This window comes from Bos indicus x Bos taurus, chromosome 5, assembly GCF_003369695.1.
Source record: "Bos indicus x Bos taurus breed Angus x Brahman F1 hybrid chromosome 5, Bos_hybrid_MaternalHap_v2.0, whole genome shotgun sequence".
NCBI classification, from domain to species: Eukaryota; Metazoa; Chordata; class Mammalia; order Artiodactyla; family Bovidae; genus Bos; species Bos indicus x Bos taurus.
Genome location: NC_040080.1, coordinates 19077147 through 19102306, shown reverse-complemented (window position 1 = coordinate 19102306; position 25160 = coordinate 19077147). Strand labels below are relative to the sequence as shown.

The following is a 25160-nucleotide window of genomic DNA, read 5'->3' as shown; positions in this document are numbered from 1 at the left end:
TTGTTCACAATGTCTTTTCTTCTTTCCATCTTCCAGCTGAATTTTGGGATAGTGGAAGACAGAGATTATCACTTATAGTTCAGGGAAAAAGGGAGAAATTCTAGCTGAGCCATTTAGTATTTAGTTCCAAATGCTATTAGGCTTACTTTACAATCTAAGAAAAACTTGTCACTGATCATTTTCGCAGATGGAAAAATTGGTGCAAAGATAAATTCTCCACAATCACAGAATTAGCATGTGGCAAAGCTAAACATTAGACTCAGTTTTAACTTGACTTTGATAGTATTTGTCAAATGATTAGGCTAGGGTTATAGAGACTATTGGACAATAGGCTTGACTGGTCTTACTTCACTTCATTGCAAGTTCCTTGAACTTAGAAATCTGTATAAATCTACTCTAGGTATAATGTATTTGTGTTATCCTAAGTCAGGACTGGCCAGCGAAAACCAGCCCCAGTATATTTCAGGCTCTTTGGCAGAGATGACTTACAAAAAGCGGTCTGGAATTATGCTAATCCATCTGTTTACATATAAATTGAATTTATAAAAAGCTTATTACTTGTGCTAGCAAATATATATAGTTTCTGACTAATGTTGGCGTATGTTTTCACTCAAATGGGTTTTCCAGTAGATGGGAGTACATACTTAAAGAAAGAGATAATAAAAATTGTTTTGGAAATATTTAACTGGCAACTTTGTTTTTTCTGCTTTTAGTATAAAATACCCTAATTACGCAAATATGGATGTTGCAAATATTCCGTGTGTGCTTAAATACTCAAGTTGATTTTATTGAACTGGTACAAATGACTTCACTATCCCTATTACCATCTTGCTGCTGCTGCTGCTAAGTCGCTTCAGTCGTGTCTGACTCTGTGCGACCCCAGAGACGGCAGCCCACCAGGCTCCCCCGTCCCTGGGATGCTCCAGACAAGAACACTGGAGTGGGTTGCCATTTCCTTCTCCAATGCAGGAAAGTGAAAAGTGAAAGCGGGACTCTGTGGTGGTGGGGGGGGGCGGGGGTGGGGGTGGGGAGATGATTTGGGAGAATGGCATCGCCAGTCCAGGTTCTATACAGGATACAGGACGCTTGGGGCTAGTGCACTGGATGACCCAGAGGGACGGTATGGGGAGGGAGGTGGGAGGGGGGTTCAGGATGGGGAACATGTGTACACCCGTGGCAGATGCATGTTGATGTATGGCAAAACCAATACAATATTGTAAAGTAAAAAAATAATAATAAAATTTAAAAAAAATATCAATACTAGTATTGTGAGCATAATAAAAGCACTATATTTACAATAAATTTCAGAATATTTTTTTTAAAAAGTGAAAGTGAAGTCGCTCAGTCGTGTCCAACTCCTAGCAACCCCACGGACTGCAGCCTACCAGGCTCCTCCATCCATGGGATTTTCCAGGCAAGACTACTGGAGTGGGGTGCCATTGCCTTCTCCAACTGGCACCTTAGCCCCTGGTTATTAACTAGATCTGGCAATTCTTTAATCCTACCACATTCCTATTATGGGCCAGTGATCCTCCATCAGATCTAGTGTCACTCAGGCCAATCCAATAATCTGTCAGGCTTGTGGACTTGAGCCATTACTTTTTAAAACTCATGTTTTCCCCCCATCCTTTGATAATAAATCACATGATCAAACTGTGGGATTCTCTTTGAACATAACCATGGAAAGCTCCAGCTATAGTTTTCCAGGGTTCACTCACTCAGTCATGTCTGACTCTTTGTGACCCCATGGACTGCAGCGCTCGAGGCCTCCCTGTCCATCACCAACTCCCGGAGTCCACCTAAACTCATGTCCACTGAGTCAGTGATGCCATCCAGCCATCTCATCCTCTGTCGTCCCCTTCTCCTCCCGCCTTCAGTCTTTCCCAGCATCAGGGTCTTTTCAAATGAGTCTGCTCTTCGCATCAGGTGGCCAAAGTATTGGAGTTTCAGCTTCAGCATCAGTCCTTCCAGTGAATATTCAGGACTGATTTCCTTTAGGATGGACTGGTTGGATCTCCTTGCAGTCCAAGGGACTCTCAAGAGTCTTCTCCAATGCCACAGTTCAAAAGCATCAATTCTTTGGTGCTCAGCTTTCTTTATAGTCCAACTCTCACAACCATACATGACCACTGGAAAACCCATAGCCTTGACCAGATGGACTTTTGTTGGCAAAGTAATGTCTCTGCTTTTGAATATGCTGTCTAGGTTGGTTATAGCTTTTCTTCCAAGGAGTGTCTTTTAATTTCATGGCTAGAGTCACCATCTGCAGTGATTTTGGAGCCCCAAAAATTAAAGTCTGCCACTGTTTCCCCATCTATTTGCCATGAAGTGATGGGACCAGATGCCATGATCCTAGGTTTCCGAACGTTGACTTTTAAGCCAATTTTTTCACTCTCCTCTTCCACTTTCCTCAAGAGGGTCTTTAGTTTTTTGCTTTCTGCCATAAGGGTGGTGTCATCTGTATATCTGAAGTTACTGATCTCTTTCCCGGCAATCTTGATTCCAGCTTGTGCTTCATTTTTTACCATTAGTATACATATTCCCCCCTGAAAATACTAGCTCTTCTAGCAAGGTTGAATTTATGCTCAAATTCTTTTCAATTGGTTACCCTAAGAAAAATCTATCAAGGTTTTTCTTCCTTCAGTCTCCTTCCCTGTATCATTAGTAGAATTCTTTGGTTGCATGTAACAAAAACATTAAAAAAAATTTTTTTTTGGCTGTGCCAGGTCCCAGCTGCAGCATGTAGGCTTTGTTTTAGTTGTGGCATGCAAACTCTTACTTGTAGCATGTAGGATCTAGTTCTCTGACCAGGGATGGAACCTAGGCCCCCTGTTTTGGGGTGCAGAGTCTTAGCCACTGGATGACCAGGCAAATCCAAAGAAAAGAATATTTTTGTTATGAGCTAATGGGGGGGGGAGATAAAAGGGTTTTGTGTTTTAATTTATCTGAGCTGCAATGGGTCTTCATTGCAGTATGCAGGCTCGGTAATTATGGCACTTGGGCCTAGTCTTGGCATGTGGGATCTTACGTTTCCTGACCAGGGATCAAACCCAGGTTCCCTGCACTGGGAGTCTTATCCACTGGATCACCAGGGAAGTCCCAAGATAAAAGTTGTTGTTGTTGTTTTTTAATATGAAATTCCTTAGCCAATGAAATGTGGAAATACGGAATAATCCTGTCTGTATTGAGAAATCTCTCACACACACACATATGCACACACATAGTGATCCAACCAAAAGATCATGTGCAAGGAGCTTAAATAATAAAACTGAAAGGAAATCAAGAAAAATTCAGATTCAGCAGGTCTTGAATAAGATTTCAATAACCAAAATTTACAGAATTCAAGGACAGTATTTATTAAATACTCAACTATATGCTAAGAATTATACATGTATTATAGTTTAGCTACTACTTAGACATTAATCTAGTAAAGCAAGTACAATTATTTCCATTTTTCTTATAAACACTCCTTTATGGCTTGCAGGTAACTTATCAAAGGCCATGTAAACAGTAAGTAATGAAATCAGAATTTGTATCAAATACAAAGGCCATTCTTTACCAAAAGTATGATAGCTGCCTCTGTGTATACATGTATGTTATCAGATCCCCTACAGTTTAAATAAACTAGGTCAGACATGGTCTCCAGTCACAAGATTAAAACGTAGTGAGCAGTGCTATGACAGGTGTGTGCCAGAGCCTTGTCAGAATAATAGGAAAAAGGCTGCACTTCTTCAGAGACAAAAACATGGCAACAATTATTCAGCATGGACAGATATACTGAGATGAAAGGGGTAGGAGAAATTCCACATAATACATATTTTAGTGTCTGTCTTTCTGCCAAAAGTAATAATCATATCAGAATATATTATACAGAGACCAGTCTGTCAAGAACCAAGGAGTTTCAGCTTGCAAAAAGTGAAGAAGAGAAACAAGGAATGACCCATGTGGAACAAACCTAGAAATACGGACTCAAGTGAATTCACACAAAATGCAGTGGGCAGGGATAACTGACAGAAGAATGAATTACACCCCATGCTGTTTCATTCCCAGTTCTGGTGTTTTTATTTTAGAAATAAAGCACATTGAACTAAACACTGGAGAGCTACTGTTGCCTTGTTTTGTGTTACTTCTATCCTCCATTTGAAAAAGTATCCAGTCAAGATCAATCTTCATCCATTCTGTGAGACCAAAAGAACCTAGAGGGCAAAAACACATACAGCTCACTCAAACCACAGATTTAAATAGTATCTATAAATAGGATGAGAAAAAAGAAAAAGAAGATACACAGAGTAGCTAATGTAACAATAAAAAATAGTAAATTGTCTGCTGCTAAGTCACTTTCAGTCGTGTCCGACTCTGTGAGACCCCATAGATGGCAGCCCACCAGGCTCCCCCGTCCCTGGGATGCTCCAGACAAGAACATTGGAGTGGGTTGCAATTTCCTTCTCCAATGCATGAAAGTGAAAAGTGAAGTCACTTAATCGTGTCCGACTCTTAGCCACCCCATGGACTGCAGCCTACCAGGCTCCTCCATCCATGAGATTTTCCAGACACGAGTACTGGAGTGGGGTGCCATCGCCTTCTCCAAGTAAATTGTCTAGACTGCTGCCAAAAACCATAACCATATCTTTTTGTAACCACCACATTTTACCTTGGTGATCTCAACTGACGAAAGGTCTAAGGTATATCATTCTTACTTCTCAAATTTACTTGACTCTTCTTCAGGATAAACTATTCTTATTTCCTGGAATTTTCTCTCTGCAATCAACAGTTCACTTATAGGTCCATTATTTTATCTATTTTTTTCAAGATGTTGCCAATACCACAGCCAAAATTTTGTTTTTGTCCCTGGAGTTTTGTGACTTATTTCAGTTAGACATCAAGTAAGCATATTTTTCTAATGACTGATTTAAACTGTACTATAGAGATATGGGCTTCCCTGGTGGCTTATAAGGTCTGCCTACAGTTCGGGAGACCTAGGTTCAATCCATAGGTCGGGAAGATCCCCTGGAGAAGGGAATGGCAACACACTCCAGTACTCTTGCCTGGAAAATTCCATGGACAAAGGAGGCTGGTAGGCTACAGTCCATGAGATTGTGAAGAGTCAGACACGACTGAGCGACTTCACTTTAGAGAGATATGTGCTATCGTACAAAAATCGACCTAATTTTAGACACTGAATTTTATATTAAGTTATAAATAACAGTTACACAAAAAATGTGTCAGTAATATTACTCCCTAACAATCCTATCGTATAGACAACAGTGTTTTATTTTAGTCAGCACCAAGAAGAGAAAAAATATCACAAAAAGTTACTGCAACAAAATGCCTGAACAAACAAAATTAAACTTAAAAGGTTCTTCCTCTAGTGCTCCAGACTACATTTTCTGTAAGTTATTCAATAAGCAATAAATTTTGGCTCTGATTAAGATCCAAGGTGTTGATTTTTTTTCATCTCTAAAGCACTGACATCTTCATATACTAACCAAAATGTGACAGAACTCTTTTTAAAAATTTAGAAACTATAATCTTATTAACTGAAGCCATGTATTCTTATGTTCCATTCTAATATATGTAAAGCTGTGTTTAGCATTAATTGATTTTTAATAGGTGACTTTTTATACCATTTTTAAAAAACAGAAAATTCACCATGTATTTAAATGATGATATCAGTTACTTCAGCTTCATGTTACTGTAAATCCTTTATTCCAAGTATACACAATCAGTCTACTTAACTATCTACTTCTTCCATTACTAGCCTAGAAATCTGTCAGAAAAGAAATTCAGAATATAATGTTCTATCTTTGTTGCAGATTGTTTTGTTTCCCAGAACAGAAACAAAGGTAGGCCAGAGGGGAGATGAAGTAAAATCCACAGGGACTGAGTGAGAAAGAGAAACACGGAGAGACAGAGGTAGGAGAAATACCAAACCAATGGAAGCACAACCAGAGAAAGAGGAGAGGGAAGGAAGATCCAAATAAGCAAGAGAGAAGGCGGATGTGCAGAAGGGACTGATGGGCAGACAGTGATAAGGAAATGGGACTAGAAAGGAAAGAGATGGCAAGATCATTTTCGGCCCCAAACTTGACAATTACATAACTTCTGTAGTTATCCCCCTAATGCTCCCCCTAAAAATCAGAGGTTATATTTACTATGAGATAGCATAAATTTTTACCATCATTAAAGATCCCATATGGAATATGTTAGTAACTTGATGGGGGAAATCTTTTCACAATAAGTATCAAATTACCACGTTGTACACTTTCTTAAAATTTTATCTGTCACTTATACCTCAATAAAGTTGAGATAAAAAAAATTTACATGTATCAATATACTGGAAATCTCTAATTTTACAAATATTGTTATTTTTCTCCCCTAATTTAAAGAATGATAGTAGTCTAGGACAAATTCATTCTACATCAAAAATTTATAGCCATTCATGGTTACACACCACAGTAATTTATGGAAAACTGGTATCAGACTGAAAACACATTCTTGAAATTAACTTACCATTTTAGAGTCAAGATCAGCAATTGCAGTCCTGTTTCCATTTCTGCCCTGTTGCTGGACATGGTATGTCACCTTCTCTCTCTTCTCCTATGCAGACTGCCAGTAGCCATCAATCTGAAGAATTCTTTCTTCTGCTGCCACCTACCAGTTTATTTCTCTGCTGCAGCAGAAGAGTATATAGAAAAGGTTCTCGCTTACTAGTCACATTAAAGAGAAAGCTTCCTTTGTTTAACATTTCATATTTTCACATGTGCATGAACTTCCTGTTTCCCTGAAACCTCCCCGCCAGAAGTTAAAACAACAAAAATCCCAATCACAGAAAATCAAAACAGGTATGATCAATGTTCATGCTGAGCTGGGGGAGGGGGAGGGGGAGAGATTCAGACACTCAGCAGTTGCCATCTCAAGGAGCCATTTCTTGTCTGTTAACTTTTCTTCTTCACCTGTCCCTACAAATAATAAATGCATAACTTAACATTTTGACTAGGTAGTCTACAACTCCTGCAAATTTTAAGTTCAGAGACTACCAAAAGACTCATGGAAGATGCAGCAATAAAGGAGTTTTTAAAAGTAATTCTAGAAACTAAGGGTGTTAGGTGCTTTACCTGCTTGAGTTTTCAATGTTCTGGACTGCTTATTGCCCAATGGCTCTGAATACATTAAAACACGAACACATACGCCACCTACATTTAAAATAGGGTAGCATTTGTATGCCCATATAAGCAATGGGTGTATATTTTTTTGCAAAAGAGTAGTAATTTCATTAGGTCTTTTTAAAAGGACCACCAAAAAAAAAAAAGGCACATTTTCTCATACTGTAAACATACATAGAAGAATTAGGGCAAAAAAAGGGAGACACAGTGACAAATGTAATAACTGTTGTAGAACTGGAAATTAATACCACAAAAATGCTTTTTCTCTTTTTTAGTATCCTGAGATTCACTTGTATTCGCATTCTCCTTATTACTGAGGTCTAGGTTTCATTTATTCTTTATTAGCTACTGAAGAACAATATGCAAGAATGAGCTAGTGATAATAATGAACTAGTAAAAATGGCATGTTTTTGTTCCACCCTCCCACTACCTTTACTCCCGAAGTAAAATCTTTTTTGGTCAACTTAAAAAAAATAAAGCAAACACTGACATAAGCACTAAAGAAAGGCTGGTCAACAGTGGCACTGCAGTGACATTGTTTCTGCTTTTTCATTCCTTCCCCCATCTCAAGCCCCACCCTTTGACCTCTGTATATGGGATGAGCCTGAGCAGGAGAGTTGCTGATGTCAGGACTGCGCCGTTCCCACGGATGCTTCTAGAGGCCTGCTGTGCTTCTGGGAACTGGGGCACAGGGATGGCTGTCTGACTGAAACCTAAAACAACAACAATTCACCCCACCCCTCATGTTCCCAAACCACACAACAGCAGCCAGGTATATACGCTATATAAGGACCATCTAATATAGTTTGAATATGGTAAATCTGAAAATAATCATTCTTAACATGTAAGTGATCTTCAGGGAGGGGGAAGTTGGGAAGGCAGCAGAATGGAGGTTCACAAATCCTCCACGTTCGAAGTAATCACACAGTGCATACACTCTAATGCTGGCCATTCTTATCAGCAACAGAACAAGGTCCTTCCATTCAAGCCTATTTAGTATACATCATAAATTACTGCAGGAGTGCAGTGGGATTCCTTGGTTAGTAAATTTCAGTTCAAGAGATAAATATTTTAAATCTTAAGATGCTACGGGAATGATTATCCCTACCTCACAGGAGTGAACTGAAGCACAAGTTAGTAACTTATTATATGCCTTTAGCAGTAGAAACCACATTACAAGCCAGGATTCCCTATTCACTAACTTGGAGGGTTATCAGACTTAACAGTCTTCTTGGATAGGACATCCAAAGAGAAGTTTGGAAAGGTCCTGACTTCTGCCACTAAAATCCTACCTATCAGATAGAGGATTATCTCCCAAAACTCATATTAGAGCTAAAACTTCAGGAAGGACAGGGAAAAGAAGGAAAAGGATAGGTGGACTGGGATAGACAGAGGAGGGGATAGTATATTAACTAACAGGAAGGATGTTAAAATGGCTAAGTTATATTCCTGTTTCTGCCACTAACTTTACTTCATGGAATTAATAAATTGCTTCAAGATCTTGTGCTTCAGAAGTGCCCTCCAATCTATTCAACCTATAACTTTTTGAATGTTTAAACTATTACTTTATGATGTCTGCTGACATCTACCTCTTTGTGAGAACTAGTGTTTCAGAAACACTAAAATCATTTGTTCTGAAATCATGCTGCTCCTGAAATAAACACTCTCTATTATCTTGGTCTCATTACCTTTCACTTTTATAATGAAGTCAGAGAAAGAGAAGCACTACTAAGGTCAACTGAGGGCTATGGTGAGTTTTTACCATATATATAACCTAGAACCTAATTTTACCTTTTCAAAACTCTAGTTTTCCATACCTGTCAACTCCTAATTGATGTCTTTATACTGTGAGCTCACTGTGTATTCGGAACACCAACCTCTGAAAAAGCTTAAGCCAGAGTAGCACAATGGAAGAAACATACAAACCCAAAACAAAAACAAAGCCAAAAAAGTCACACTCTGAAATAATCATAGACGTATATGCAAGAAACGGAAAGATCTAAATGGCTAAAGCAAATCCCCAAAGTTCTGAGTTCATCCCAACTAATTCAAACTTTACCCCCAAAGGTTTTTCTATAAGTAAATTATTTGCTAGATGAATTTACACATTGTTTTTTGAAACAAAAGTAATTACAAACCCATGGGTGCCTTCAAAGTACATAAAGAAAGGAACTTTTAAAAAGAAAGTAAGGTTAGCCTTGTGATGGAAAAAAAAAGGAGAATCAAATTACCTGCCAGCAGGCTGGGGTTGTGCCTGAATCCAAACCGCTGCATTTACCATTCACTCTACAGCTGCATTATTGGGGGAAGGGGAGTTTAGAAGGGCACTGACCCCGAAAGTTCTCAATACTTCTCACTCATCATCAGGAAGGGGGAAGAAGGAAAGTTTTTTCTCTGGGTATTTTTTTGTTTGTTTGTTTTTGTTTTTTTGGCTCCTGAAAAGGCTGGCAAAGAACAGTAATAGTGCAAGCAGTTAGAATATTTCTTTAAAAACAATTTAAAAAATGCAAAACATTATGGAATTTAAAACACCACATTTTCGTTAATGTAGAAAGAACTGTCACTAGAGTTAGGCAGCCACCCCAAAACAGCATGGCAAAAGGGCAATTGGTATAAAGGAAATAAAATATCACACAAAAATCCAAAACAAAACTAAAAACATTTCAAATTAAACCTGGAAGACTAGGAGATTCCAACAGCAGATTTCTGTCCACTACTGAAACATTCCAAAATCCAAGCTTCAAAGGCGCCTAAATGTATCTTAAATGAAATTTTGTTTTGTTTTGTTTTTTAAGAAAAAAAAAAAAGAAAGAAAGAAAGAAAGCAGTACCTCGTTATAAATCCTGCAATATATTACATTAAAAAATATCCTAGTACAACAAAAACAAATTTTAAAAGAAATTAAACAAACAAACAAACAAATAAAAACAGTAGCAGCAGAGGTTACCTGTCTGAGCACCTACATTTTCTTAGGAGGGGATCGTGTCTCACCAGCCATATAGCCCATAAACCTTCTCAAAAAGAGTGAGTGAGCCAGGAGAAAAATGTAACACAAGATTGGATTTCACAATGTCTCTAAGCGCCCCAGACCCCAAACTGGGGATTCATTGAAGGAAGAGAATTTCTTTTTCCTTGTTTTCTTCTTGAGAAAAAGAAGAGATGATGGTGAAAGTCAATGACTTCTTTCAATGTCTTCAATACCTTCTCAAAAGTCTGATAAAGTGGTTGATGAAAACAAGTCTCTCAATGGATTTTTTTCCTAAATATTCCAGGATGTTTTCTTATTTGATAGCATATACAGAAATATTTCAAAGTTCAGTGGAGTTAAAGCCAGCAGAAATGACCAATCAAAAGAAAATAACTATGAAAACTTTTAAATGGAATAGTTCATATCTGTATGTTTGTGTATATATATATATAGTCCGCTTTTCATCATGGGTGACATAAAAGCAATATCAGAAAGAATTATGTTTAAATACAATTCAGAATTACAATTTTAACAATATATAATAGTTTTACAATAATTCAGATTTTTGCATGATAACAACTATACATATTTAGTTAATACACATTTTTAACTCTCATAATAGCAATAAAGATTTTAAGAAATTTACTAAACAATATGAAAATATATTTAACTTTCACTTAAATATCTGGGCTGGTTTATTTGGGTTCTTCCAGTATGGTTTGTTCATAGTCTTTACTTTTTTGAGAGAATTCAAGAGGACATTTGTGTTCTTTAACTCTAAGATGACCATCCTTGCCCTTCTCATTCTAACATATGAGTGTATGATCTAGAAGTAGGTTGGTAAGGCTATGTTTTAATAGAGTGTGAATGCACAAAAGATGGACAGTGAGCAAAAGTAACAGTGAAATAATCTCAGATATTTTTTCTAATGCAGTTGGTCAATTTGATAATTTTTTACAAGGCTAAACCTGTATCTTTCCTGGTGCCTTATCCCATCCAACAGAAACCTTGAGTTTTTCATCAAATAGAGAGGGTATTCTACTTGTGTTTTAAAATTCACTGACCTACATACATGTGATATGTAACTATTCCAAGTATATGTGTCATAATCTATGTGGCAACCAGATGGTCTCTATACACGTATGAATTATGATTTAATTAAATGTTCTCCCTTTTCAGTTCTCTATCCCAAATAGTGTGCATCTTTCAAAGTACGGTCATTCAGTAAAACAAGTACCAAGTGAGCCAGAGGTACTTATATATGCCACAATATGTCCCACGATAACCTGGTACAAGTCAAATTCTTTTAGATGAGATTAGAATATCCTAAAGTAAACCAGAAACTCCTCTTATACATCTTTTACTAAGGTGAAATGAGACACTGCACAGATTAGAGGTACTATTCTATTTGTCAACAATCAACCTTTCACTCCATTTTAATATTATTTAATTCTATGGAAAAGAAAACAAATTTTATTACATTCCTTTTTTTTTTTTAAATGGGGGAAAAACTGTACAATAAGCATGATCAAACCTCTGTTAGAACTGGTTAATACTGATCTTATTGCCTCGAAGTCTCTCTAGTAAGTGTCCAAGAAATTATGTTTAAGGTCCATCTGAAGGAAAAAAAGCACTGGAGAGGCAAGAAAGGACTTGGGTAAAAAGCTTCAGAGGATTGTAGGGAGGTGGAACTTGCTGCTTAAAAAAATTACGTTGAACTCTGGATCATCTCTACTTCTTAACACACCTTCCAAACCATTCGTTGGAATAGTTTCCCATGTTTAAAGGCTCATATTATATGCAGTTTGGGGGCTTTTATGAATTCAGAAATAAAGAAATATAAAGAGAATATTGAAGGCTTCAGACTAGGGCTATAAGAGACTGCTAAGTCCCCAAACAAAAAATGTTCAGTCTACCCCACCGCAAAATCTATGTGTAACAGGAAAAAATGCACAGCAAGAAGCAGAGGGAAAGCATGTAGCCTTGAATAAATCATACACTGGACAGTCTAGAATCAAAGAAAAAAAGCAAACAACACACATATACACAAAAGCCTAAAAAGCATCTATTCTCCTCATATCTTCAGGTGAGTACCTCTACCCAGCAGAGTACAGTTATGAAAACAACTTGACTGTTTTTTTTTTTTTAAGTAAAAAACTGTGTTTCCCATCATGCTCCATTTTCTAGTATCTATTCTTTTTGATTGGTTGGTGTAAACAAAAAGCAAACACATAAACATGCATGCGTGTGCAAGCACATGCACACACATGCACACACACACAACACCCTCTTAAAATGTGAAAAATGCAAATAAATAATGATGGAATCACTTCAGTTTTATAGTCAGGATCTTATAGGCCCTTGATTTGCCCCCCCCCCCAAAATATTTTTCCTTGTCCTTATTCTTTAAATGCCCAACCACCAAAAGAAAAAAGGAAAAAATAAAAGGCTTAAATGCACATGTTTCAAGTCAGTGTCTTGTTAACAAAAAAGGTAGCATTTTCTTCACTTTGGCCATTGTTAAAGATGCAGGCATAGATCAGGGAATGTTAAGACTAGCATGTATTAAAAAAAATGCAACATTAACAGAGCATATGTCTTTCAAAAAAAGGCTAAAACACTAACAAATACAAGTCAATGCACATATTTTTAACTAGTGCAATTTTATCTACAATGGAGTAAATGTTATTTTGTGTGCCAGACATTGCAATACTGTTCATTTCCCTTTTATCATGCAAACATGCCAATTTTGTCATTAAAGGAAATTTTTATTGGGTCACACTCACGTTGCCCTCCCACCCATATCAAGGGTTGAAAAAAGTCGCTAAAAGAGTCCCTCAGGATTTCGTAAATATGAAGATAAAGCTGCTAGTTAATAGTGTATAGGCTGAATTTTCAGATTTTTAAAAAAGAAAAAATTATAATTTAGGTGGATGTTTACCTCATCCATTAAAATGCAATATGAAATTACACTCCTGTGAAATTTGTACCAACTGTACAAAAACAAAAGGGACCATGAAAAAAATTATGATCTTCATGGCCTGAGAGCCTACACATTTCTGAGTAACTTAAAAGAGTAACTACAAGAGCCTGACATTTTTCTGTGTCTCACCTCTTCTGCCTCTCTATCTGTAGCATTTGTAAATAAAAGTAACAAATAGCAGAGATCATGTCTATCTCCCACTTCTTCCCTCCTAACTACTCCTACTCAATTTTCTCATCTTCCTGAGCATCTTTCATGAACAGCATTGCAAGTTGGTTTAAAAAAGAAAAGAAAAAAGAAAGAAAAAAAGGAAAGAAGAAAAAGAAAGTTTTACAAGGGTTTTTGTTGGTTAATTATTTACCGGTGGAATCACTCCACCAGGAGTTTGATTTCATTGGCTAGCAGTTGGTTCATGTTGAACAGGCCCCCTGGGAGCTTGGTGAGCAGCTCTCGCTCGGTGGTTTCAGGGTCGCTGTCAACAGAGCTGGAACTTGCGCTCATGTTGTCGACAGCAGTGTTGGCTTGGGGACCCAGCTCCGGCTCACTAGTCTCACTGGCCGTGGACACCACGGAGAGCAGGGACATACGCCGGGTGAGCCGGCCAGAGGGCAGAAGGGAGGCGGCATAGTCCGCAATGATACCAGCTACATCTAGATTACAAGCCTTATCAAAGGCGATGAAACCTACATTTGCATTGGCCTCGCAGACACAGAAGGAGCCGTCGTCTTTCATCAACAGGTCAATGCCACACACATCCATTCCTAGGATATTAGACACCTGGATAGCTAGCTGCTTCCCTTGTTCACTCAATGAGCACATCATCCCGACACCACCTGGCAAAAGAGAAAAAAAGAAGTGATACATTTTTGGAGTAAAACTAAAGCGGACCTTAAAGGTAACCCCGTTAAGGTTAACCATCTCTTCAAAATCTTCTAAATCAACAGCAAAAACAAAAGTGCTATGCTAATGTAAAACTGGGACTCTGAAGTCTAGAACTCCTTCATTAGGGAATCCTCTTCCAAGCCAGTCTCTTAACAAATTGATGAGGAGTACTTTTTCAATATGTTATATTTTCTGAAGACAATGAACTTTGACTAAAGCCTATCTTACTTGCAATAACATGGAACTTTTGCAAAAATACAGTTAAACTAATATTGTTATTGGTTTCTCTCAGTTCCAGATTTTGATTTCTAAAAATAATAGAGATGCATAACAGAGAATCGGAGAAGGCGATGGCAACCCACTCCAGTACTCTTGCCTGGAAAATCCCATGGACGGAGGAGCCTGGTAGGCTGTGGTCCATGGGGTCGCTGAGAGTCAGACACAAATGAGTAACTTCACTTTCACTTTTCACTTTCATGCATTGGAGAAGGAAATGGCAACCCAATCCAGTGTTCTTGCCTGGAGGATCCCAGGGATGGGGGAGCCTGGTGGGCTGCCGTTTCTAAGGTCACACAGAGTCGGACACGACTGAAGCGACACAGCAGCAGCAGCAACAGAGAACAGAATCTAGGAACACGGTTCTCTTGCTCAACTGCCCCTATTCTATGTGTCATCCCTAAGCTGAAAGGATCCTGGGGCTTAATGCAGTTGGCTGAGTGTAGGGGAACTCTTTGCTGGTATCTGAGAGAAAAAAATGAGAACTAGATTTTCTAATTTGGTGACCAGCTTCAGGAAGCTTTAGATAAGGACCAGAAAGCAAAAGAACTCTGACAAAACCTTGGCTTTAAGAGCTCAACAGAAGGAAAGTTGACCTCACTACTATATGAGTATTGCCTGACCCTGAAAAGACCAAAAGTCTTTTGCACACATGAGTAGGATTCAGGTACCCCTCCCCACCTGCCCACCACTATCACCACCACCACCACCAGTGAGGCTGGAAGAGTAAGGGAGAGAAGCCCAGGAAATAGGAGGGCTTCGTGGACACACTAGTAAACGAATTAAAGACTGCTTCTCGGCATCCACAGTACTGATGGATCTTTAATGCTCTGTAACCATTTGCAATGCTCCAAATAACCAGAGCAGAGCTCTGATGTGATGGAAGAGTAACAAGAACAAAAACAACAAGCCACCTACAATTTGAATAAAAGAAAAGCATTAAGTTCAAGTTTAGCACAAAAAAACTCTCTGGACTAAAACAAAAATGACTACCCAACTTAAAAACTTCCGTAGCAGAAATGAAGGAGAGTTGCTTTTGTGAGTATAACATATAACTTGGAAAATCTAGCTTAAGAAATATTTTGAAACACATACAAAAACACTGAGGTGAAGCCACAAACAAAAAATTTGCTAACTGAATCAGAAAAACTCCCCAAGAAAGAAAGAAGAGTTTTCCTGAGGCTTAAAACGAGTAGGTCTGATAGAAACACCTTACTAAAATCCAGGTTGGACAGACTGAGAAGAGACACATATCTAAAAAAATCCTGACAAAACATTGAGCTTTTCAAGTAAAACAACCAAAAATAAGAGAACAAAACAAAAAACTTACAAAGAATATATATTACCTACCCCCCCACTTCACCCCCGCTGCCCAATCAGAGTAGATTTGGACATTCAGTTGTAAAAGTGTGAACTATAAAGCAGGCTTCTCAGGTGCCACTAGTGGTAAAGAATCCACCTGTTAATGCAGGAGACACAAGAGACACAGGTTTGATCCCTTGGTCGGGAAGATCACTCACAGTAGGAAATGGCACCCTACTCTAGTATTCTTCTCTAGAAAATTCCACGAACAGAAAAGCCTGGCAAGCTATAGTCCATGGGTCCACAAACAGTCAGACGTGATTAAGCATGCACACATAAACTATAAACCAGTAGAACTGAAGCAAGACTTTTACAATCAGGATCCTATCTCAGCCAATACATCATCCTCTCTTAAAAAAGAAAGCAGTCTCTGAGGTATCTATCACTTACATACATCATCCAGGGAAAATAATCTAGAAAAGATATTAACAGCAAATGACTAAAAAACTCAAGATATGGGAAGGAGCAGCTGGGGAATAAAGAGTGATGAGTAATAATTCTTGCAATATGGGTATGTGTGTGGGCATGTCCAGTTGCTTCAGTCACGTCTGACTCTTTGGGACCCCGTGGACTGTAGCCCATCAGGCTCCTCTGTCCATGGGATTCTCCAGGCAAGAACACTGGAGTAGGTTGCCATGCCCTCCGCCAGGGGATCTTCCTGACCCAGGGATCGACCTGTGTCTCTTTATCACAGAGCCACTGGGGAAGCCCCAATATGGGTATAATTAACCGTACATAGATAAAGACAGCCTAGGAATGGATAAAGTAAGCTCTTGATTCTTGAAACAGAAGAGATAACTCAATAAAAGAAATTCTAATCCATACTTGAACTAAAACTATTAAATGGTTTCACCAGAACAATGGAATATAAAGCCCAGGAAAGCAGAAATTTTTGTCTGTTTTGTACAATGTTATATACAAAATACTGTTAAAACAGTACTTGATGCTCAAAAATATTTGTTCAGTGAATAAATGAATCAAGAGGAGGGGAGCAGGAAGGAAAGTAAGACTGTTCTAATCCTCTCACTGGGGAGAGAGGGAATAAGAGGTGGTGCATTTTCAGAGTAGAGATTTCAAGGAGTCTGGACATGAAGTCTTACACTAGTGAAGGGATCAAGGACGACTCCAAGGATTTAGTCTAAACTCGAAAGATACAGCTGCCAATAAACAATAAGGAGAAAACAGTGTGTGGGACATACTGGAAGAAGTAGTTAGATGGGGAATTCAGTTTTGGACATGTTGAGACGAAAATCTCTAACAGTTATCTATATGGCGCTATTGACAAGCAGTGACATATGTGTGCCCAAGTTCAAGAAGAATGCCTAAAGTGGAGAGATAAATTTGAGAACAGTAACATATAAATGGCATTTAAAGCCACGAGCTAAGTAAGATTACTAAGAAAGTAAAATAAACAGAGAAGAGGACAACACCCAGACTATGCTCTGAGGCATTTCAACAATAAAAGATCTCAGAAAATATACATTTAAACAAATGAAAATCAGCAATATTATCTGGACCAACAGGTTAAATAGGTTAGGACACAGCTTAAATGAACCTCAATTATACAGAAAATAATACTGGGGTGGCCAAAAAAGTTGTTCTGTAACATCTTACAGAAAAACCCAAAAGAACTTTTTGGCCAATTCAATATAAAACCAAAGAGGGAAACTGGTAGACACTTCATAAGTGTGTGAATTGGTTTATTAATTGAGTCTGGGTGAAAGCAAATTTATACATACATAAATTATGTTCGTGTTAAGTCTATTAATGATATTTACATGTGAAAGATATATTTAGCAACTTATTAGGTAAAAGGATCTGAGTTATATACAAATACTCATTGAATAAGCTTAAATAACACTACTTTATATCATAGAAAAACTCCTGCATTGCTTTTTACCTAATGAGCAGTTGCTTTGCATCCTCCCATCTGTAGAACAGCGTAACATGGTGCCAACCACACGGCCTCCCACGACAATGACACGTACATCCCTTCCATGAGATTCTTTAACATACTTCTGGAACAGGTATGGAGCTTCATGGCGAATAAGGTGACTTAGATCAGCCAAATGGTGCTTATCTCGAGCCAAGAAAACCGCTTTGCCTGTGACCAAAAAAGAGAGTAAGAAATGAGTATGTCATCAAACTATATGCAGTTGATATCTGCTACCTATATCTTCTTGTTTCCCATTCTACTTTCTCAGAATCAGTTGTCTATGGTCACTCTCGCATTCCCCAATCTCTTAACAGAATTTATTCCGGTATATATTGTGAGGCTGGGTTCTTGTGAATTGTATTTCTTCAGGTTAGCCAATAATACTAGCCTCACTTATCAGTAAAACATTGTTCTGAGTTAAAACGTATGTTTTATATATTATACAATATTAAGATACTATATTTGCATTTAGTAAGATAGCACTACATTACTACTTTTGTGCCAAGAGAAGTGTCTGTTTTTAAAACTGGTGCACTAGGATGACCCAGAGGGATGGTATGGGGAGGGAGGTGGGAGGGGGGTTCAGGATTGGGAACACGTGTACACCCGTGGCGGATTCATGTTGATGTATGGCAAAACCAATACAATATTGTAAAGTAATTAGCCTCTAATTAAAATAAATAAATTTAAATTAAAAAAAAAAAAAACATAGTTATAAATACTCTGACAGTCTTCTCATTAAGAGGAAGGGGAATCTATGTCCCATTGCTTGAATCTAGGAGGGGATGTAACTGCTTCAACCAACAGAATACAGAATAAGGAATTCTATCTGACTTCTGAGGCTAGGGTGTAAAAGGTCACACAGATTCTTTGTTCACTGGAGCAGTCACTGTAGGAGGCCTGAGACTTCTTGGCTGACTGGAGAAGTCAGGTAGAAATAGTGCATTGAAGTCCCAGCTGAACCCTCATCCAGTTATCTGTCAAGGCACTAAAGCTTGGAAGTACTTGGATTTATGAATCATTTTACCCCTTAAAAAAATCATTACTTAATCCAAAGTTATTAAGATATTTTATATACTGTTTTCAAACAACATAAATTGGGATGAGGATGATGGTGTTAGTGATCTAGAATCCTTGTACTGTTGAAAAGGAAGATAGATCATTAACTTGAGACTCAGTCTAAATTAAGTATGCATCTTAAAATGTCCAAGATAACCACTTAATGAACAGAAATAGCTTCCAGCAGAACTCAACAACTCACAAAAGCCTTCTACAAGTCTGAGGTACCACACACCTAGCAATTTCCCTACAATTCTTTAGAAGTTCTGAAGAATAGTTTCAATATTATGTATAATAGCAACAATTCATACACACCTCTATGACCACGTGTATTCTTCACTACCATTGGGAACTCCAGTACTTCTGCTTCATCAATCATTTTAGCAAAATTTTCATGACCACCTGGTTTGAGCAAAAAATAAAATTTAAGAATAGCAGCAGAGGTGTTTTATGATAAATTTTATCTAAAGTCAGCAAGACAAAGAAGGTAGAAGGTAAGAACTTAATGGCTCAATTTTGTCTTCAGTTAACTATCAGTTTAAAACTACTTTTTAAGTGGATAAAAACTATTAAACTATAAACACTGTAATATCCAAATCAAAGAAGTTAAAACAAAGTTTCCTAGTTTTATTAACATTTTTTATAATTTTTTATTTTTGGTTGCACTCCATTTTCACTGCTGCATGTGGGCTTTCTCTAGTTGTAGCAAGTGAGGGGCACTCTTCATTGTAGGACTTCTTATTGTTGTGGACTCTCTTGTTGCAGAGCACAAGCTCTAGGCACATGGGCTTCAGCAGCTGTCACACAGGCTTAGTTACTCTGCAGCATGTGGAATCTTCCCAGACCAAGAGTTGAACCTGTCCCCTGCATTGGTAGGCAGATTCTCATCCACTGTACCCCCAGGGAAGTTCTATTTTTCATATTTCATCCTTTATTCTTCCACCACACAAGTAATAGAAGCCCTAAGATCAACTTTAGTATACAGCATTCTATTTGGATTAAGAAATAGAAGAGTGAGTCAGTGGGGAAGACATCCAAAGTTGAAAAAATGCTAACATGCATGCATGTGTGTGCTCTTGCTCTTATCAACTACACAAATTAATTTTTCTTTTCTCTATTATAAACTAGAGTTCATTCTACCATGAGCTTTTCAGGTAACCCACAGGTTATATCTTGTTCTTTCTGTTTATACTTCCTAGAAACCAATAATCGGAGAAGGCAATGGCACCCCACTCCAGTACTCTTGCTTGGAAAATCCCATGGACGGAGGAGCCTGGAAGGCTGCAGTCCATGGGGTCGCTGAGGGTCGGAAACGACTGAACAACTTCACTTTCACTTTTCACTTTCATGCATTGGAGAAGGAAATGGCACCCCACTCCAGTGTTCTTGCCTGGAGAATCCCAGGGACAGGGGAGCCTGGTGGGCTGCCGTCTATGGGGTCGCACAGAGTCAGACACAACTGAAGTGACTTAGCAGCAGCAGCAGCAGAAACAAATGATAAAGAGCAAAAATGGATTGTAGTTGCAAAAAACCAGCATGGCTGACTGAATAATCAGACTAAGAAAAAGTTCATTAAACAACTGCAATATCATAAATTTGTAGCTTAAGAGAAATTATGATTAGCCAGTCTCCACATTTTAAGCCAGATTTGGTTAATATACTTTGCTCCTTTCCATTCTCTTAAAATCAGTACTGTAGACTGATGAGGTAAGCTGCAACATTTTAAAAGAAGAAAGAACTGTTAGGAAGAAAGAATTATTCAATTGTCTCTTCTTGTGCAATTGCTAAAAATAGCAATGGTATCTATATATGCCATACAAACTGGTGGAGTTCCCTTCTTTAAAATATTAAAAATAACAAGAGGACAGGAATTTCTTTTTAAAGCCTCTCCAACTTTTCAAGCATTCGGCTGGACATTTTAATGAAAAACTACAGTGATTTATAGTAAGCCTGATTCTTTCCAAACTAGAAGAACTGGAAAGTCAGGAATATATTAACACAACAACGTTTATAACAGTGCTACTTCATCAAGTGTGGTCCAGGAACCCCTGCCTCTGTGACTTCTTTGCTACTGATATGTGTCCAGAAAAATATAAGAAGAGTAAACACAAGAAAACAATTTGGCATTGTTCTGATATTTTTACAGTACTTTATGCATACTGTAAATTGGTTTTAGAGCACTATAGTATTAAAAACCACAGTAAATTTTTTAAAAAATATAAAAATGGTCCTCTCCCACAGACGACTTCAGAAGCAATGGTTTAAAGCGTATCTAGTGTCATTTTCTTTCATTTTTTTCAAAATATGAAAATATTTATGAAGCATTAACATGAAAATGGTAATGAAGATAATCAGAAACTATAGAGCGATTATCAGATTCTTTTACCTCAGGGCTTGTCAAACTGAGGACAGATTTGGCTCATAGCCTTTTTGTAATAAAGTTTTACTACAAAATAGCCACGTTTACTGTTTAAGCTTCGTCTACTGCAGCTTTCAGGGTTCCCTGATGGCTCAGTGGTAAAAGAACCCACCTGCCAATGTAAGAGATATGGGTTCGATCCCTGGGTCAACAGATCCCCTGGAGAAGGAGATGGCAACCCACTCTAGTATTCTTGCCTGGGAAATCCCATGGACAGGAGGGGCCTGGCAGGCTATAGTCCATACGGTCACAAAAAAGTCAGACACGACTTAGCAACTAAACAAAAAAACAGCAGCAGCAGCTTTCACAATACAACAGCTTTACTGAGAGTCACAAAAGAGAACATATGGCCTGGAAAGCCAAATATATTCACTATTTGACCCTTTACAGAAAGAGTTTGATAAGTCCATTCTACCTAAACCAAAGAAGTGAAGTGAAGTGAAGTCACTCAGTCGTGTCCGACCTTGTGACCCCCTACCAGGCTCCTCCATCCATGGAATTTTCCAGGTAATAGTACTGGAGTAGGTTGCCATTTCCTTCTCCATACCAAAGATAAGTCTCATAATTCTACTGCCTAGTTTGTTAAAACTTAAAGTCATTTCTATAAGAAGTTCTTTCATGTTCACAAATTTCCTTGTATCACATAACCCTATCAGTTTAGTAGGGCTTTCAATATTATCAGTGCTCTAAAACTGAGGCAATAAAGTCTTATTAGTAAACTCACCATAAGAAAAAGTATCTGGCAGAGGAACACCATGACCTGCCAATTCTTGAAACGTCCAGAACTTATTAACACAGTTCAGGATGGCTTGAGGTCGGTTCATCAGCCTGCATCCCATCTTCTCCAGATGGCGCAAAACAGTGATGTCACTGTCACTCTGCACCCAAGGGGTTGGTACTCTCACTACCACCACCTGCGGGTAGGCAGTGATTAGTTCTCCATTGATACGCAGACCTGAAATACACAGGGATAAAACCAAAACCATCAAAGGAGAATATACAATAAAACAGAGAAATAGATACATACCAAAGTTCAGGTCTCAAAACTAAATCTACTATTCTGCTAACATTTTACTGAGACAGAGACACATTCCTCCCTAAATGATTTTCTTTTGTAAGAAAAAGAAATTAATGAGAAGAATTTATGTACTGGGTAAATAAATTCTGGTATATGCCAATACAATGAAATATTATGTATTCATTAAAAAGACTCTATGAAGAGATTTATGACAGTCTTTTTTATCTCTATGAAGACAGAAACATGTCCAGATTTGCTTTCAAAAAGCAAATAACTTTGTGTTTACATATGCTTTTAGTATTTAAAAGAGCAGTTTCTTCAGTTTTATCCAGTACCATTCTATTTTTGAAAAGGTCCCAAATAATGGAACAAGGTACTCGAGTTGCTTCCTAAAACCTATATTCATTAAAATATATACACTTATTAAAACATTAAAATATAAAAATGTAACACATTTATCCCATCCAACATCCCAGGTTATTATTAGTATTTCCCCTAATGTTAACTAAGTAAAGAAAAATATGTAGGTAATTTTGACAAATATTTTGTTTGTATCATTTTGTGGCACTTTCTTTCATCATGTAAAATTATACCAGACATCTAAGCCAATGTAAATATAGCTTTATTGGGCTCAGTGGAATTATACTTTAAGATACACCATATAATCAACCCCTTACTCATGGATATCCATTCAATAAATATTAATTACTATGTGTCAGGTTCTTCTAGAAGTTGGGAAGATTGGTAAATAAGGTATATCAGCTACCAGGAATCACCATGCTACATATTACATACCCAAGACTTTTATAGGGAGAGTGTGTGTGTACAACATATTTTCTTTATACACTCATCTGATTTGTCAACGGACATTAAGTTTGTTTCTATGTCTAACTATTATGAATAATGCTGCTATGAGCAAGGGGGTAACAGATAAATCTTCAAGATAGTGATTTTGTTTCCTTTAAGTAATATTCAGAAGTGAAACTGCGGGATCCACAATTCTGAGTCAAAGAGACTATATCTGTTCTGATAAGGGAACTGAGCTTGATATTGCCTGTTGATACATCCCTATCTTTTAATCCTTTCCTGTATGGCAGTGGCTAGACACACTTCCCAGACCCCCTTACCAGCAGGATTCCAATTTGGAAAATTCACCAGTGAAAGATAATTACACACAATTTTAAAGGTCAAAGTAGAAGTCATTATTCTCTGGGGGCAGCTATGGGTAGCGCTGTGGTCATCAGCAGATGTGAGGTTTTTGGCCAATGGCTCCAGGCGTTCTCCTCATAATCATGCTGCTAGAGATTAGCAGCAGCAGATTTCTGCAATCCTGCATTTTCTCATTTCTTTGGCTTTTGTGCTGACTTGCCTCAACAGGCAAGATCTAAACAGCATTTTCCTTGAAATCAGAAAAAAGCCTAGTGACCAAATGAATGGAAAAAAGGTGAAAAGGGAATTTGGTTTAGGGCAGAAGATGCTGACTCTGGATCATAGATATGATCTTGGTGATAACATAAAGACATCAAAGTAGAACTATTCTGTAATAGTTGAAGTATGGATAGGAACTATACACATATGTATACAGAATTCATACCTGGTAGGTGGGGTTGAATGTGCACCTACAGGAATCAGCCGAAGACTTAAGAAATAGGGACATATAGGCTGAAAAACGAAAAAGAAAAAATGGAAATTCCTAGGACCAAGACCTGATGAATCTCAGCAACAAGAAGGAAGCAAAAATCTGAAGAAAAATCAGTCAAAAAACTCAAAAAATCTAGTCTTAAGTATTATTATGAAAAATAAGAAAAGTCGGTGTTACCAGAAGAAAATAATCAAATTTGTTACATGAAAGGTAAAAAGAAGAGTGAGCAGAAAAAAGATACTTTAATTGTCAAGAGAAAATTCATCTTCTCATTTCCCTAAACTGGAGTTTTTGCTACTTTTAAGACGGGATTAAAGGTAATGGAAGTATTTCACTCTAAGTCTGCTGCCAAAAAAAACTGGGAATACGGGAGTACTTTACCCAAAGCAGTCAGATCTGCATAGTACACTATAATGGCTATTACTGAGGATGGAAAGAAATTCAGTGCCTCCTGTGACAAAAACACTTTATTACTCCAGGCAAGCAGAAGGTGATCTGAGGTTCGATGCATGATGCTGGATGCTGGGGGCTGGTGCACTGGGACGGCCCAGAGGGATGGTATGGGGAGGGAGGAGGGAGGAGGGTTCGGGATGGGGAGCACATGTATACCTGTGGCGGATTCATTTTGATATTTGGCAAAACTAATACAATTATGTAAAGTTTAAAAATAAAATAAAATTAGAGAAAAACAAAAAAAAAAAAAAAAAAAAAAGAAGGTGATCTGAGGCTACCCAGAAACACAGGGGCAGGTACAGATGAATGTGAATCCCCAAAAAAGGCAAAGTACTACTGATCTCTTGGGTATTTTTAGTAAATACAACTTATCTTTGATGTAGAGCTTACGAAACTGAAATACAGGGCAAACGACTCTTTTCCTTAGATCTCTGTTATTCATGATACACAGGTACAATTGCACTCTACTTATTATGGCCACAGCTATTCATTCCAAATGAATGTGCCACCACTCAGTTCTGCTTTCAATTCCACTTCTTTTTTGCTTATCATCTTAAATGGTAACTTATGATGCTATTCATATAACTTTGCTTTGTACTGCAATAGAGATTTCAATATAAATATTTTAGATGTAAGTTTTGGATTAAGTGTATGATTAAACATCAAAAGTCAGTAATGAGTTAACCTTAGAATAGCAATGGGGCTGGGAAAAATTTCTGTTCCTGTATTTTTTGTATAAAGTATATTATGTATTAAAAGGCTGCTGCTTTGTCGCAGCAAAGTGAGAAGGTGCTAAGGGATAATTATTCTCCTAGTAGAAAGATTCCTTTGGGATATTAATCTCCTTGCCAGTAATTAAGTGGGAAATCTCACTACACCTGTGCTTTTTGAGTCTAGTTTGGCTACATGATCAAGTATTAAGTGTTTTTATCCTCAGGGAATAAGAAACAGACAACTGATAGGCTCCCTGCTGACTGGCATTTCTTTTTCTTCCATCCT

General features: G+C 37.8%; 1 protein-coding gene across 6 annotated transcripts in view; it reads right to left on the bottom strand.

Moving 5' to 3' along the window:
• Window positions 1–3331: 3331 nt before the first annotated feature.
• The window catches only part of RIMKLB (ribosomal modification protein rimK like family member B), a 47204-nt gene continuing 25375 nt past the window's right edge, over window positions 3332–25160 (bottom strand). For 4 of the 6 annotated variants that reach the window (XM_027541247.1, XM_027541246.1, XM_027541245.1 and 1 more), the window contains 5 exons: window positions 21773–22003; window positions 18945–19031; window positions 17535–17738; window positions 6511–13947; window positions 3332–4196 (listed from right to left, as the gene is read on the bottom strand). In XM_027541247.1, the coding sequence (XP_027397048.1) occupies window positions 13484–13947; window positions 17535–17738; window positions 18945–19031; window positions 21773–22003 (986 nt within the window). In that variant the 3' untranslated portion in view covers window positions 3332–4196; window positions 6511–13483. The remainder of the gene's footprint in view (window positions 4197–6510; window positions 13948–17534; window positions 17739–18944; window positions 19032–21772; window positions 22004–25160) is intronic. The other 2 variants (XM_027541248.1, XM_027541249.1) reach the window with 2 other exon arrangements.